This window comes from Ambystoma mexicanum, chromosome 3q (genome assembly GCF_040938575.1).
Source record: "Ambystoma mexicanum isolate Mex_15411 chromosome 3q, UKY_AmexF1_1, whole genome shotgun sequence".
Lineage (NCBI taxonomy): Eukaryota > Metazoa > Chordata > Amphibia > Caudata > Ambystomatidae > Ambystoma > Ambystoma mexicanum.
In genome coordinates, this window is record NC_090926.1 from 893,901,148 (window position 1) to 893,917,677 (window position 16,530).

Genomic DNA, 16,530 nt, shown 5'->3' on the forward strand with positions numbered 1-16,530 from the left:
TGTAATTTCACATAATTACTCGTTATGAGTTTTATGTCTTGTTTTCATGGTTTAGATGTGCAACAACATTTTTTTTCCTCCTTTAGGTAAATTGGAAGCGAGGTTTGGGTCAGGCGTATGTGGCAGGGAAGGAAGGATGCAAGGTGTTCACGGACGGTTCGAAAGATCCTGTGTCTGGGAGAGTGGGTATGGCGTATTATTTGGAAAACACTGGGGAGTATAAAGTGGGGCGACTGACGAATGATGTGCTATTTGTACGGCTGAGTTGGTGGCGATTGCATTGGCGATTGATAGGGTGTGCGAGTTGGGGTATGAGAAGGTGGTGGTGTTCTCAGATTCATTGAGTGGGTTGCAGGCGATTGTGGCAGGGGATGGTGATAGGAAGGATGTGATTTTGGATATCAGGAGGAAGATTGATCAGTGTGTGCGTGGGGAATGGATTTGGAGTTGGCGTGGGTCCCCAGTAACAGTGGCATTTTGGGTAATGAGTTGGTGGATCTGGCGGCGGGTGAGGGTATGAGGAGGGGAGCGGTTGATGTGAGGTTGCCTTTGAGTGTGGATGAGGTGAAGGCTGTGATGGTGAGACGGGTCATGGATGAGTGGCAGGAGAGGTGGGTGAGTGGGGTGAAGGGCAGATGGATGTTTGGTGTTCGTGGAAAAGTGTCGGTGAAGGTGGATGCGGGGAGTCTGGAATGGAGGAGGGGGGAGGAGGTGATGCTGAATCGATTGAGGATAGGGCTTGTGGGGCTGAATGACTGTGTTTCGAGTGGGGAAGCGTGAGTCGACGGACTGTGCGGTGTGTGGGGTGCCTGAGACTGTGGGACATTTTTTGCTTGCGTGTGAGAGACTTGTTGAAGAGAGAGAATTGATGAGGGTTCGGTTGACTGCGCTAGGTGTGGCTGAAGGGGAGGACTTTGCTGGGAGGTGACTGGGTGAGAGGCAGGAGGAGGAGCAGTGTGATGTTGGATTTTGTGAGGCAGACCGGGCGGTGGGAGGAGTTGTGAGTTTATGTAAGCTAAGTAATGATTGGTGGGTCTGGTGCACATCATCCTTTAGGATGGGTAAGCGCCTGCGTGGGTCCGCCCACGCCTCCGATAATTGAAAGAAAGAAAGGAATCACTGGTTAAAATCAAATTCCCACTAATCGAGCAATGGAGAAATTACTACGTTACAAACAAAAATTAAAATGAAGTAATTAATGTAATGATATTTGCAGTCTCAATACCATATGTGATGTCAGTGAATTTTGAAAATAACTGCAGAAACTTGATGCTTAATATTCAAATGCATTTAATGTAGATACAAACATAATGAATAAAAATAGTGCAGTGCAGCAACATGTGAGAATTCAAAAGAAGCAAATACCATGGTTTATAAAAGCATCACATAAAGCATGCTCTTATGTCCAGCTACACCACACGTCTGGATTATGCAATTGTTAAATGCTTTAGGAACACACAGAGGCTCTAATCAAGAATGTTCGGAAGAACTGTCTGGATGTGCACCAAAAAATAAAATTGCAGTGTGCTGATGCTTTTTCAGGCACAATAAGTAAATCAAAACTTTTTGTTTAACCTTGGGATTCAGATTGTGAATTGACGGCGTCAGTTTGGGGAGCTTTAGAGTAGTAATAGCACAAAGAGGTGTACCTATATTGGCTGTTTAGTTTTCGCTTGCTTTCTCAGCATGCCTTCACTCAAGTTGAAGCAGCGACTTGCACTGAAAGGACAATACCGATCTGCCTCTAAATTGTACACCTTTTCGTTAGTAGCCATTGCTGTGCTACAGTATGTAAACCTACGCATGTGCAGGGCGGGGATGCAGACTGCCTTCTAATATGATGGCGGTTACAAAAAGTGCCCAATCCTAGAATGGCCAGAGCATCTACTTTCTGAAATAATGTGAGGCTATATTAGAGCATGCCTTACACATCTGTTGAGTGAGATGGCCCAACAGGCACTGTTCTGATTTTTCTATCAGCCAAAACTAGACTTTGGGATTGAAAAAGATAGTGCTGCATCCTGAAGCGTTCGGGAAAATTACCAGCAAAAGAACATGCAAAAGGCACATAAGGAGGGTTGCTGTATGAATCAAACTACAGTTGTTGAGGTGAAGGTCTTAGCAATCATCGACGATGGGAGTCTTGAGGGAATTGTTGGTGTGGATACATTGCAGGAAGGTCTTCAAAGTAAGTCCTACACTCTGTTCTAACCATATTTTGAATACGTCACACGTGACATACACATGTTGTGCTCTCATGTGACCCGGTTTTAACATTGTTTTACATTTCTCTTCCTTTTCTCAGGCATTGCAGGTGAAACTGAAGAAAGTATGACACAAAGTGTTTTTACATTGGCGGAAAGTCTAGACGATCTAGAGCTTGGAGCAACAGCTCCTCTACCAAATGAAGAAGGTGACATTGTAGTCTTAAATGTTGTATACCCTCATGAGTGTGCTGTTAATTCAAACAGTGCTTTTTAATGCAATATATTTGCTGCAGGAAGAGGTTGTTTAGCTTGCAGAAAGTACCCGTGAGGGAAATGCAAGACAAAATCAAAATGTTAGTGTACTCCTACATCTCGTTCCCTTTCCTCCATAGGTTAGGGGGTGTCCCCATATGCGGACCGTAGTCAATTGCCCCATAAAAAAATAGCACTGCCCTTTTACGGGAATTAATGTATGCGCACGTAGGAGCGAGAGCAGGCTAGACGTTGCACGTTGACCCTGCCCCACACTGCAGTCCATTTTTCTGCTTGCTTGAAAGGATGCCTATTTTTAGCTTGGCACTACCCTAACATGCTAATCCAGGTGTGGTTTTTCATTACATTTTAAGTAGTACTACTACAGCCTTCGGTGCCCCCGGTCCCCGGGCGCATGTTGGGTTTGGTAGGTGTGCGTCGTGCAGCACCCATTTCCCACGTTGGATGCCCATTCACTCTGCTTAGTGTTTGGGCCCTGTGTATCTGATATCACCACTCCTCTCCCGGGAATAGCCTCTCGCCATGTGGCCAGGGGATGTCAGCCACTACAGGATCCTGACCTTGGGGCCGGCTATATGAGGAAAGACCACATCGACGGGAAGCGACCCTCTGGAAGATGACAAGACCTCATTGGAGAAAGTCACTTACCCCCATTCCCGTTTAGTCATGCTCCCTCCCTTCCTTGTGCTCTGATGACATATTGTAACTCTCCCTCAACCATTTGCCAAGACCACCTTAAGTATTGTGCAATGTCACACTAGGAATGGTATGTCAATAACTGAGACGCAGATGAGGCAGGGAGTGGTAATGGTTACTCCCAATAAAGTCTAACTTCGGCCTCCTCGACATCATATAAGCAACAGCGTGCGAACAACTGAAACAAGAAAGAGGGACGGGACTATGACTAAGACCGGTAAACCAACACAGCAGTTTAGTCTTTGGAAGTTGTTCAAGCATCCTGGGTTCTTTAGTCTGCCGCAGCTGTCAGACGCAGAAGAGGGCTGCAGAGGCCAAGTTGTACCGCGGCCAGTGTTGACACCAAGAGCGCTGAGGAAAAGCATGCCGGGGAAAGAGAGGCTGAGCGCAGACAGTGAGAAGAGGAACCCGAATGAAGAAAACCAGCAGCAAGAGAGGGCAAGTCAACAGATTGAGTGAAACAGACGCGAGGGACAATTAAAGTACCCGTTAAGCCCAGGAAAGACGTAAGGGTCATCAGGCTACATAAGTGTTTGCCACACCGAAGAATTAACGCAAAGTGAAGCCTGTGAAGAGGTTAACGGATTTATGACCATGCCACGGCAGGGTCACTGAACCCATATCTGAAAGGAAAAGGCAAAGTAAATGTGAATGGTTTTAGAGACGTTGCAGTGACCCAATGTATGAAGAAAGAAGCAAATCAATGCAAACTTTGTTAAACCAGGATTGATAAGCCAGCATTGGGCAAATAATTTGTGGATACAAGAAAAAGTAACTGTATAGCAGTCCTGGCAGGAGACTATACCAGGTGAAGCCAGATATTTGTAAAGAAACTGCAAGCCAAGTGTTTGAAAGTTTGAATAGAAGTCCTGGCAGGAGGGTATACCAGGCAAAGCCAAGTGTATGCAAGAGAGTGAAAGATGCTGCATCCAAGAGCTGGCAGGAGAGTATACCGGGCAAAGTCAAGTGTGTGTAATAAACTACAGTAAGAAAGAATCTCCTAAGATTGTGATTGGTTGTAAAGGTTGAGAAGAGCCTGGCAGGAGAGTATACCAGGTGATCTGCAAGCCTGGGATCTGCACCAAATTGTAATGGTGAAAAGAGAATCCCAAGGAAGACACATGCCCTAAGGATTGTGAATGTGAAGAGAAACCTGGGGAAGGGAGCCATATCCCCGGGAACTGTGAACATTGTCCACTTGACACTTTTTGGTTAGAATGACCCTTTTTGGTTAAATTTACTTTTGTTAGTTAGATTTACCCTTTTGCGTTGGATCTCAACATTTGTGCACTTTGAGAAGCAGAGACGATATCCTTCACAATTTAGAAATAGTTTTAGTGTGAGGGCCAGAATAGGATTTTGGACACAGGATTTACGTTTTGCTTTGGACATCTTGACAAAGGGACAGACCCTTTAGTTTTGGTTCATGTAGGATAATACCTCCTAGGGGATAGTGAGGCATGTTTCCAACCCCTTTATTATGTTAAATGAAAGCATGTATCCAAAACATGACTCCTGTGTCCACGTCTCATTCCTGGATCCTTAATGCCCGGAGCATAGGTGGGATTTGTGTGCCGTGTGCGCCATACTTTCTCTGCGTTCACTGACAAACAGGCTAGTGAGGTAGAGGGAGATCTTTTCTAGGTTTCCTCCAGAAAATTTGAAGAAATATACTCACAGGAAATCAAAAGAAAAGGTAAGTTAACTTCCTTTCCTGGGAATTCTGTGACTGAGAGGCGTCGGAAAGACTAGAGTATCGGTACTAGACACGAGGCTCGTGCAGTTACCGGTGTGAGCACCAAGTGGTCTTCGTACCCTCCCAGGCCTAGTACCAATGGGTGTAAAAGCTCCTCTACCAGATGCTGCTCCGAGGGGCCGGTGAGCTCTAGCTCCATGCCTTGGGCAGACAGAGCCCCAGTGCACAGGTCTACTGGTTCGTTAGCTGAGGGTTTCATTGCCTCCAGGAGTTCCTCCTGAGGTTCGACAGAGAACTGGTAAAACTACTGATGGTTCAGGAGGGCCTACTCTGAAAGGTGTCAGGCTGGGCCCAGCCACCCCATGCACCCATATTAAAATGTGCACTACAGAAAAAATGCCGGCGAGGCAGAAAAATTCTGCCAGCCCAGAAACCCCCCACTTCAGTGGACTCGCCACCTGATGAAGGGGGAACAGAGTGGCTTTGAAGGCTTAGCTCAGTGGAAAAGCCTACGGTATCACACTTTGTCTCCCCTAGTTGAACCAGTAGCAAGGGTGGAGTTAACTAGTGGCTGCCCTCCGATCATCTACCTCAAAATGTACTCCGGTACACGGAGCCCTATGCACCTCGAGCCACGACCACATCAACGTAGACACCGGCAGCAACTCCATCATGGCCGGCCCCGACTGTTAGAACAGATTCTTTGAGAGATTTCTCCTGCTAATGAAGTCACCTCAGATGTTTGGCTTATTAAAGCGGTCATACCACAAGGGTTGCAACAACCTCAGGCCAAGTTCCAGTGCATCTTGCACTGGCAATGCCTGTGCTGTGACCTCCATGGCTTCAGCCACCCATGCCACTTCTGCCACCGCCCACTTTTTCGCCAGCTGCAGCGTCTTTCACCTGATCAACACAGGGGAGATTGGACAGAGGCTCTGGGGTTCCTGACCAAAGCCGGAAACCGCAGGGACAGTCAGTTACGCTATGCAAGTAAGGACCAGGATACAGATGGCAATGAGGAGGACAAGTGAGACTTCCCTTCCTCATCCAAAGCATTTCATGAACGATTGCTAGGGCTAGCTGAGTTTTTAGGAGTTCCAGCTCCTCTGCAAGAACTGCCAGAAGCGGATGTTCTAGCAGAAGTATTGGCTCTTCATACAGTCTCTAGGTCTGGCATCCCTCACCAGAAAGACGGTTTGGAGGTGGCTTGGAAGATGTGGGCTAACTCGCTCCTCTCAAACTGTAAGCAAAAGATTGGAAGCTTGCTAGAGACAGTTGGAGACAGACGGGGCATTGTTGGTGTCTCACCCACAACCCCATTTGTCTGTGGTGGCAGCTGCGTCCCTTTAGTCTAGGCCAGCAGTGTCGGGTTCAGCAAATCAGACCACCTCTGCTGTTCTGAAAAAGGACAAGCTGCTTCTCCAGCATGGGGTCTGGCATGGATTCACAGGCTCATGAATATTCCCCGTCATCAGGCTCGGAATCCTCGGTAAAGGAAAAAATCAGTTTCAGTTTTGTTTCTGACCTGTCTTTCTACTAGTAACCAATCACTGGTCTCTGGGTCATACTGCCCCCAGCCAATGACTGCCCTCTACCTAAGCCCCTCCTCTGGCAGCCATCTTCAGATTTTTACCGCGCGTTTAAGTGTTGGGAGTCCTTGTGCTGTAGCTCTCGAGCTTTTACTGCATTTTGCGTTTTTTTGAAGAGTTTACTCTTATATTTTCGGTCAATCGAGTCTCAAGCTCCACCGTTTTCACTTCCAATCAATGGGGATCCGTTCTCTGAATTTTCTACGCCCCTCAAGGGCATTTCTTCATCGTGTTTCCACTTCTCAGAGGATTCCAGAAGATCTTTGAGGCCTACCCCACGTGGACATGGCCCAGGACAAGGCAAGCATGACGCCTGTTGGAGCCAAGCTGTTTAGGAGCTGCCCTGCTGCCCTGGATGCGGGCTTCAGAACGTCTTTGAGGATGAGCACTCTCGCTGCCTCTACTGCCTTCACAACGACAAATCGCACGTGGAGAAGGACTGTGCGTTTTGTAAGAACATGTTCGAACGGACGATGAAGGTTCGTCGTATTCGACTCGCCAACTGGCTGGAGGGGAAGTGCCCAGCAGCGGGTGAGAGGAAGAAATCTGAGCGGTCTTCTAAGACCTTTGCGGGTGCTCCGGCGACAGGGGCCCAATAAAAGGCTAAGCACCGCGAGTCCGAGGGCACAGGGAGCGCCGATCGGTCGGGCTCCTTGGCTGCCAGGCAGGGCGCATTATCACTGACGCCGTCAACCACAAGCCAACGCTCTGGCTCTGGGAACAGGAAATTGGAGAACCCGGGTAAGCTTCAGGAGAAGTCCCGACGGATTCAGCCGAGGTGGAGCGAGGCGGTGACCCTCCCCCCCCAAGGTGAAGGCCTCAGGCACGTCCAAGGTTGTGAAGGCCCTGATTCACCTGGCTAAGGCCTCAATTGAGGGAGTTGTGGCGGCCCTGGTGAAACCTGCGGAGGCTTCCCCAGTGGAGATGACTTCAGGGGCTAGAGTTTCCCTGCCACCTCAGAGGGAATCATCTATTCTGCCGATCAAAGATCCCCCCCGCCCCCGTGAAACCCCAGCATGAGAAAGAAGGGGGGGGGGCGGGATAGCCTTAACGGACACCACCTCTAGGGGTTGAGTTGGCGAGCGTCCAAAGGATCCTGGACAAGAACTTCGAGGAATCCAGGCCCCACGGTAAGGATCCCGATGAGGCGAACAACGAGGGGGCCGATGAGGAAGATAGGACCGCGGAGGACCCTGCGCCCCAAACCGTCGGTCCAGTTGCAGCCGGTACGCTTAGCGCAGGACAACTCAGGAGCTATCCTGATAGCGATACAGAACATCTGCACAGAGTTGAGGACAAGGATGCCCTTACCCCCACTGATGACTCAGAGGCCTGGTCCGTGTGGGCGCCTGCCTAACAAGCGGAGACGAGTCCATCCTTCTCCCCGCTGACAACCTTTACCCCCATCCCCTCCACCGAGGGATGAGACGGGAACAGAGAAGGCAATGACTGGGACGGATGACGACGGTGGTGACGATGGAATGGACCTCCCTTTACGACTTCTTCTTCGCCCGCCCCCCCCCCAACTACGAAATCGGCTCCTTCCACGCCATGATCGCTAGGGCATCTGAGCTCTTCCAGCTCTGCCCTGAAGAACAGAAGAAGGAAGGTTTCCTCTACCAACGGCGGTAGGCCAAGAGGAAGACTTTCCTCTCCATCCCGTTACTGGATGACATCTGGGATGAGGGGCTGGTGCTCCGGAAGAACCCGTCCACGGCTCCTGCTAGGAGTGACCGGTATGAGAAGTAGTACTGGGTCCCAGACTCCGCCCCTATGTGCCTCAAGCCACAGCCGTCACTGGATTTAGTGGTCTCCGGAAGCCAAGAAGAAAGCGGCAGGGGGCGACGGCGTTAACTTCAACATCCCCCCCCCCGGACGGCGAGGGGAAGAAGCTGGATGCCATGGGACGACTGGTCATCTTGTCGGCGGTGATGACGATCAAAGCATCCAACGTCCTCGCAAACGTGGCACGCTATGACAGGGAGCTGTGGTTCAACATCGCTCCCCTGCTAGACTTCCTCCTGGATGATAAGATGGCTGAGGCCCTGGAGATCGTACAGGAAGGCGAGGTGGCTTTGGACCACGCCATCACTGTGGCCACGGACATCGCTGACACCGGCTTTCGTCAGATGGGCAACGACATTTGCCTTTGCCGGTGCGGTTGGCTCAAGGCCACCAACTTCCGTCAGGACGTGCAGACCAGGGTACTGGGCATGCCCTTTGACGGGAACAACCTGTTCGGCAAGACGGTGGACGAGCCACTGAAGGCCATCAAGGCGACACCTAGACGGCTCGGCCCTTGGGTGTTCAACAGCGACGGCCGTCCTTTTGGAGCTCTGGAGGCAAACAAGGTGCCTCCAAAGGATTCAGCAGTGGTTCCTCGTACCGCCAAGCGGCCTGCTCCTCGTCGCAGGGGGCCTGCAGAGGACGCAGCAAGACAGGAGGATCCCGTCGCCAAGGAGCCCAAGGCTGCGGCGAAACAGGACTGAACCGGCTGTGGCGTCGGGCCCCCACCGAAGCACCCCGGTGGGAGGCCGGCTGGCGAAATTCGTCAGCGTATGGGAGTCCATCTCCACCGACAGTTGGGTGCTAGATGCCCTGGCCCGCGGGCACACCCTGGAATTCTGAAAGAGGTGTCCCTGCATTTCACCCGTGACCAGAAAAGAAAACCACGTCCCATAACTACTTCTGGAGGTCAGAGCGATGTTAAGAAAGGGAGCCATAGTGCTCGTCCCAAAGAGGCTCCAGAGTGTACTCGCAATATTTCCTCGTCTGAAAGAAGACCGCCGGGTGGTGACCCATCCTGGACCTTCGTCATCTAAACAAGTACATAAAGTCCCAGAAGTTCTGGATGTTCACCCTCCAGCATGTGCTGGAGGAAGGCGACCTTCTATCATCGCTGGACTTCGAGGATGCCTACTTCCACATCCCCATCCTAAAGGCACATCGAAAATTCCTGCGTTTTGTGGTCCAAGGGCGACACTCGGTTCAAGACCCTTCCCTTTGGATTGAAGTCGGCGCCCAGGGTGTTCACCAAGTGCCTAACACCAGTGGCGGCGCGGCTGCTCCTTCAGGGGATCCACGTCTACCCCTACCTGGACAATTAGCTCATCCGAGCAAGGTCAATAGAACTTGCCGTCAATCACACAGCGAAGACCGTCCAACTTCTCAGGGATTTGGGATTCTCGATCAACTTCGCAAAATCCCACCTTGTACCGTCGCAAGTCGCCCTGTTCCTGGGAGCCAGGCTCGACGCGGTGGCGCGATTGGCTTCACCGTCGGAGGAAAGGACGAAAGCCATCTTGGGCAAGGTACAACGGTTGTTGACCACGGACGTGGCCAGGGTGAGGTCCATCAAGTCCCTATTCGGTATGATGTCCTCGTGCATCTACCTTGTGTGCACCTATGCAGGCTGCGTATGTGACCCCTACAGGAGTTCCTCGACGCCCTTTGGAGGCAAGCGGCGGGCGGCTTCGAGGACAGGATCTCTCTCAACTAGACTTTCCGACAAGCGATCAGGTGGTGGGGCAACCGTGCGCACCTAGCGGTGGGCATGGACTTTCAGACCCCGGCGCATCAGGAAACGGTGATGACGGAAGCCTCCCTGGAGGGATGGGGAGCGCACTTTGGCGATCTCCGCGCAAGAGGCCTCTGGCTCCCGGAGGAGAGATCACTACACATCAATGTCCTGGGGCTCCGAGCCGTGTTCTGGGCCTTCAGGTCGTTTCTCCCGTCCCTCAAGGGCAAGGTGGTAAGGATCTTTACCGACAACACCATCGCGATGTTCTACATCCGGAAGCAGGGGGGCACCAGATCCCAAGCCCTATTCAAAGAAGCGCAGGACCTGTGGCACTGGGCTGTCGCCCAAGGGATGTTCTAAGTGCCCTTCCATCTGGCAGGAATAAAGAACACCATCGCCGATTCGCTCAGCAGGGAGCTACGCTCGTGCCACGAGTGGGAACTTCGGCAGGATCAGGTGGATCTCCTATTCCAACGATGGGGCAATCCCCAGACTTATTCGCAACGACGAGGAACGCCAAGTGCTGGAGGTTCGCCAGCTGGTTTTCCCAGCCGGGGAGCATGGGCGATGCCTTCTCATTCCCCTGGGACGGCCTGTTCCTGTATGCGTCCCGTCTCCTCCCCCCGTTGCCATTGCTGCTACGTCTCATCGGTCAACTCAGACGGTCCCGGTGCAGTATTATCCTCGTTGCACCGGCGTGGCCGAGGCAGATCTGGTTCCCGGACCTTCTGGACATGTCGGCGTTCCCTCCGATCAAACTTCCAATGGACGTGGATCTTCTCACTGGGGAAGGAGGCGCCATCCTCCATCACGACCCAGGATTGTTGAACAGGCAGGCCTGGCTCCTGCAGCACTAGAGTTTTGAGGGTACGATATACCGGTGGACTGCAAGGAGGTACTTGCAAAGGTCAGGTCGTTCCCTGTCTGGTGCCGTGCACAGAAGATTAACCCTCTACAGATTACAGCCCCTCAAGTGCTGCCGCACTTGCAATAGTAGGCCAAGGGGGGCTGGCACATGCCTCCATCAAGATCGACCTGGCGGCTATCTTCCGCTACACCAGAACTCCGGGATGATCTGTGGTCCCATCGCCTGATGAAGGAGTTCATGAAAGGACTGTACTGATCGTTCCCGCCGGTGAAGGCCCCTGCCCCGGCGTGGGAGCTCAGCGTGGTGCTGGCCAGACTCATGGGGCCGCCATTCGAGCCTCTGCATGTGGCACCGTTGAAGTTCTTGTCGTGGAAGACTGTTTCTTGTGGCCATCACCTCCGCACAATGAGTGGGAGAGATCCAGGCCCTCTTGTGTAAACTGCTGTACCTGACATTCCATCAGACGAGGGTAGTGCTGAGGATGCACCCCTCCTTCATGCCCAAGGTGCCGTCGGATTTCCATCTCAGCAAGCCCTTGGTGCTACCTGTTTTCTTTCCGTTGCCTTTGTCGCCGGCTGAGAGGACTTTGCACTCGCTGGATGTGGCTAGAGCGTTGAAGTTCTACGTGGACCGCACGAAGGACCTTCGGAAGACATCACAGCTGTTTGTTAATTTTGGACTTATGAACCAAGGGAAGGCCCTCTCGAAGGCTTCCATTTTCAGATGGCTCTCTAGCTGCATCATGCACTGTCACCAGTTGGTAAACCGACCGTTGCCCGGCCGTCGGAGAGCCCATTCAACCAGATCGATCGCTGCTAAAATGGCTTTCTTGTCTGGTGTGCCCCTGCTGGACATCTGCAGGGCTGCTACGTGGAGGTCGACACACACCTTCACGAGATTCTACTGCGTCGACCGGGATTCCAGGGAGGAGTCCAGAGTCGGCCAAGCAGTGCTGCGCAACCTGTTCGCCTGAAGGTGGGCCTGGTGAGGAGGTAAGAGATGCTTAATGTTGAGTTGTTGATATGCTTAATGTTGAGACTTGCCACCACCCGTGGTTGTGCATGTGTGTACTGCTATGTATTCTTGTACTCATGAGCATGTGAATCCATGCCAGACCCCATGCTGGAGATGGAACAAGTTACTTACCTGTAACTGTTTTTCTCCAGCATGGGTCTGGCATGGATTTCCATGCGAATCCTCCCTCCTACCCCTCTGCGGCTCTTCTCTTGGTCCTACTACCACTTTACGTGCTACCCAATCTGAAGATGGCTGCCAGAGGAGGGGCTTAGGTAAAGGGCAGGCATTGGCTGGGGGTCAGTATGACCCAGAGACCAGTGATTGGTTACTAGTAGAAAGAAAGTTCAGAAACGAAACTGAAACTGATTTTTTTCTTTACCAAGGATTCCCAGCCTGAGGACGGGAAATATTCATGAACACGTGATTCCATGCCAGACCCATGCTGGAGAAAAACAGTTAAGTAACTTGTTCCTTCTCAGCCTTGGACCTTCGGCAGGACAATGCAGATGCCTTATTGGTCGCAGCTAATCGGAAGCTGTTAATGGAGATTTCCAATTTCGGTCACTATTTTTCCTTGACCAGGAGAGGAGCCTTTAAATCCGGGCTGAAAGAGGCTACATTGGTGGCGCAGGACCTGTCCGAGCCCTCATTGGTGCATATGGCTACTGCCAGCAGAGGTACATGCGTTGGAGTAGATCTGCGCAGGTCTGCTTAGATGCACGCCTCTAGATTCACCAACGAAAGGATTCTGGACCCCATTTTGAGGGAAACTAGCCTTTTCATTCGTCTGCAGACCTAGAACTGGCCAAGAGAAACACTACCACCCAAACGGCTAAGTCTTTGGCCATCCTTATTAAGCCTGTAGCCAAAGGGTTTTCTCAAGCACAGCCACGGTCTGAGGGCAGGCCTAGATTGTTTGGACTTTTGGAGGGTTCCAGGATAGACAAACTAGGCAGCCAGTCGGGTCGCTTAGCGTGCATAGGTGAATACAGCATATAGGCATACCGAATGTGAGAAACCTGAAGGTGTCTCACCCTCTAGTCCCCGGGGCTCTGTCATCCAGGTGGCCAGGACACAGCTATCGCTTTTGATCCAGATCCTGGGGGTGGACCAGTGCGGGAGGATCACATGGATGATGGGTCTTCGGGGAGATGGTGAGACGCAGTATCACCTTCCCTGTAACACCTTTTCCCCCATCCTACCAGGTAGGATACCTAGCAACTGGACCCCCCGGCCCCCTTTCCTGACACGACTTTCTCACGGACAGCTCACCATGAGCGAAAATGGACTAACACCAGAGCCGTATACCTGACATGTCCCAATACAACGGTCAGGCACCGTCGGCCAATTATTGATCATTACACACACCTGACTTCCATCACACTTCCCCACACGGATAAAAGGCAGAGCACAAAAGCACACTTTGAGCAAGGCAAATCACACGAGGAAAAGCCAGTTCCAAGATTGTAATTTAATACGAGGAGAAAGACGGCGGGACCAGAGAGGGTTGCAAGGAGGGAAGTGCCCTTGACCTTTTCAGACGGCTACTTTCGCTAACCTTGGATAGTAAGAAACCTAATACCAGGAACTAAAGCTGAACAAACCTGTATTGCGGGGAGGAGCGTTTGCTGCTGTGGGATTGTCCTTGGCCCCTCCAACAAAGCAGCGCCCGTAAATTTAGCATAGCCAGTGAGTCAGAGACTGATACCAAACCACCTGTGTTAGAACCAAGATTGCAAGCAGCAACATTGTATGAAGAAATCTAAAGAGAACAGTGTGTGAAACGTATGTGACGCGCAATGCAAATATAATTGAAAACCAGAGGAGTGATTGAACTTTGGGATTCAAAGTAAGATGCCATAGACGGAGTGGTCCAGCGCCACGTGGGTGCTCATTTGAAGGTCTCTGTTAGGTATCCAACTGATTGGCAGCTGTGGAAAGGGGGATTTTGAGATCGAAGTGGTCCTGCTAAATCCAGTGCACATTCGAAAGTCTTCAATAGTTTAATGCAAACTGCAATTGGTCCGAGCCCGGCTGAGGGAGACTAATTGTATGGGAGGAAGGATCTGAACCCGGCTGAGGGGGATCTGGGGTGAACTGTGAGTCACCCGATGGAGAATTTTCTCTGAACAGTGTAAGGGGGGGGGGATCTGATACAGAAGAGGGGGATCCAGAATGACGACCGTGATATAAAAGGGATCTGAGCCCTTCTGAGGGGGATCCAGGGTGAGTCACCCGAATTTAATACTTATAAGAGGAAAGGAACTTTTTTTTTGTACATCAGGCAGTCTGAATCAAGAGACTTTTGAGAAGTAAAGAGATTTGTACCACAGAAGGCCTGATGCTGGTAATGGAACTGTATCCTTGTGCCGAAGAAGCCAGTGTGTGAGCTTTGCCTGAATGAACCGCCTTGTCCCGTGCTGAAAACGTGGGGAAGGGAGGCCAACGGCCTGAACATTCTGACATATCATTTTGTGAACACTTCTTTCTTTTTCATGAACACTACCCCGTACCGTGTAAATTTGGCAGTAAGGATTGGCAACAGTGTTTTGAAGTATAGGCCCTTTTATTTTGACTCCACTCCCCTAAGACTGCATTATTTTTATTTGATGGTCGTAACTTACTCCCATTTGTAGAATCAGGATTAGATAGGCGTTTATCACCCCCTTATTGAAGTTCAATAAACACAGTTGAACTGTGGTCACTTGTGTCTGTCTTACTGTTGATGTCATGCCTTCCTTACACTAAGGGGTTCTTTCCATCCCCCCTCGTCATCAGCCACCTCAGAACCTAAAAATATCATGATTACCATCTGGGTCCACGAGTCTCCTGTTGGAGGCAGAGTCTCCCTATTCAAGATCCGTTGGCAGTAGAGCGAGTCCCTGTGGAGCACATGGGCAAGGGATTCTACTCCAGGATCTTACGCAATAGTCGAGACGAACCAGGCAGGCCTGCAAGTGGAATTAGACTTGGCATAACTCAACCTCTATTTACTGCTAGATAAAATCAATATGGTGACTCCAGCACAAATTGCGGAGACTCTTTGCCAGGGAGACTGGCTTTGTGTCCTGGGCCTGAAGGACTTTTATCTGCATATACCAATTTGGCATCCCCATCATTACCTGAGGATTTCCCTCCTGGGAATACCTTTCCAGTCAAAGTCCTGCGTTTCGGGCTCAGTGTGGCTCCCAGGGTGTTCACAAAGATCATGAACTCCATAGCCAGTTAGTTCAGGCTCAGGGGCCAGCATGCCTACCCCTACCTGGACGACTGGCTTATCAGAGCGCGTTCGCACCAGGGGGTGACTCATACATTATGTGCAGTGATCAACCAGCTGTTTGAGTTGGGGTCCACAGTGAATGTCAAGAAATCTGAGTTCACCCCACCCGGTGGATCACCTTCATTGGATTTCTATGGAACACTATAGTCCAGAATATTCCCCACACAAGATGGGTGGAGGGATATCTTGGCTGCAATATCACATTTCCTAGCAAGGAACTGTACAACTGTGTGGTGGTACGAGTATCTTTTGGGGCTGCATGCAACCGCAATATTGTCGGTACCGCTGGCGATGCTCAAGATGAGAAGGGTCCAGCTCCATCTGGCAGCCTCGTGGGACCAAGAGACTGGATCCCAATCAGCCAGATTTCTGTCCAGCAACACTCACGGTGGACCTGGTATGGTGGAGAGAGGAGTCGGGTCTCAGCTTGGGAGCCCCATTTCATCCTCCTCCCCATTCGCTGAATTCAACAGACTTCTCCTTAGATGGCTGGGGTGCCACGCTGTGGTCTCACTCAACCCACGGAGTGTGAACTAGCAGGGACTTGGACAAACATATCAACTATGGAGTTGAGGGTGATATTCCTAGTGCTGAAGTCATTCGCTCCTCTGGTGCAGGGCAAGGTGGTGCTCATTCTAATGGACAGCACTACCTCAATGTCCCCTCCTCTGTGCACTCTAGCGATTCAGTTTTGGGAATGAGCCATTGCTCAGGGGTTTCTATGTTCTTTCATCGACAGCCATTTCTTTTTCATTTTCTTTTTTACTGAAAAGGTTTCACTGACAAATGATATATTTCTTTATTGGGGGGGCGGGGGGATTAATGTATATGTATAAAACCAGTCGAAAAAACTGCTGTTGATGAAAGAACGGTATACGGCTCAGGGAATATGGCTATGGCTAACAGCAGTCTATGCCCTACAGGGGATGTGGATAACAGCCCATGTCCCAGGACAATACCAAGGCGGACAGGCTCAGCAGGGTCAACGCCAGTTTTTACAAAAGGGAGATGTTTGTTTATTAGTTTGATAATGCGTACCAAACCCTTGGGTAGCTGGGCGCAGCAGTATAGGAAGTCTCAAAGCTTAGTTACAGTGCTTACTGCAGGTAAATACATGCATACAAACGTACGTACGTACATGCATACATACATACATGCAGTGCATATAATTTGCATGTCAAGGAACATATAGATATACATACATATATATATATATGAGACAGTGCAGTACATATCATTGCGTATATTATATGGGCATACCTGCAGTCATGGAATGCAAGGTCAGGTGCAAAGGTTGCAGTAGTTGAGTCTAGTGGGTCGAGTAGCAGTAGGGAGAAGGCGGTTATGAGTCGTTGATACAAAGCCATTTTAGAGATACAGGTCT

The 16,530-nt window shown here is 50.7% G+C and overlaps 1 protein-coding gene across 9 annotated transcripts in view; it reads left to right on the plus strand.

Moving 5' to 3' along the window:
- The window catches only part of HELZ (helicase with zinc finger), a 2,743,493-nt gene that overhangs the window by 521,908 nt on the left and 2,205,055 nt on the right, over nt 1-16,530 (plus strand). For 5 of the 9 annotated variants that reach the window (XM_069655034.1, XM_069655036.1, XM_069655035.1 and 2 more), the window contains exon 7: nt 2,306-2,413. The exons of the other annotated variants lie outside the window; for them this stretch is intronic. In XM_069655034.1, coding sequence (XP_069511135.1) covers nt 2,306-2,413 — 108 coding nt within the window. The remainder of the gene's footprint in view (nt 1-2,305; nt 2,414-16,530) is intronic. 9 annotated transcript variants of the gene reach the window in all.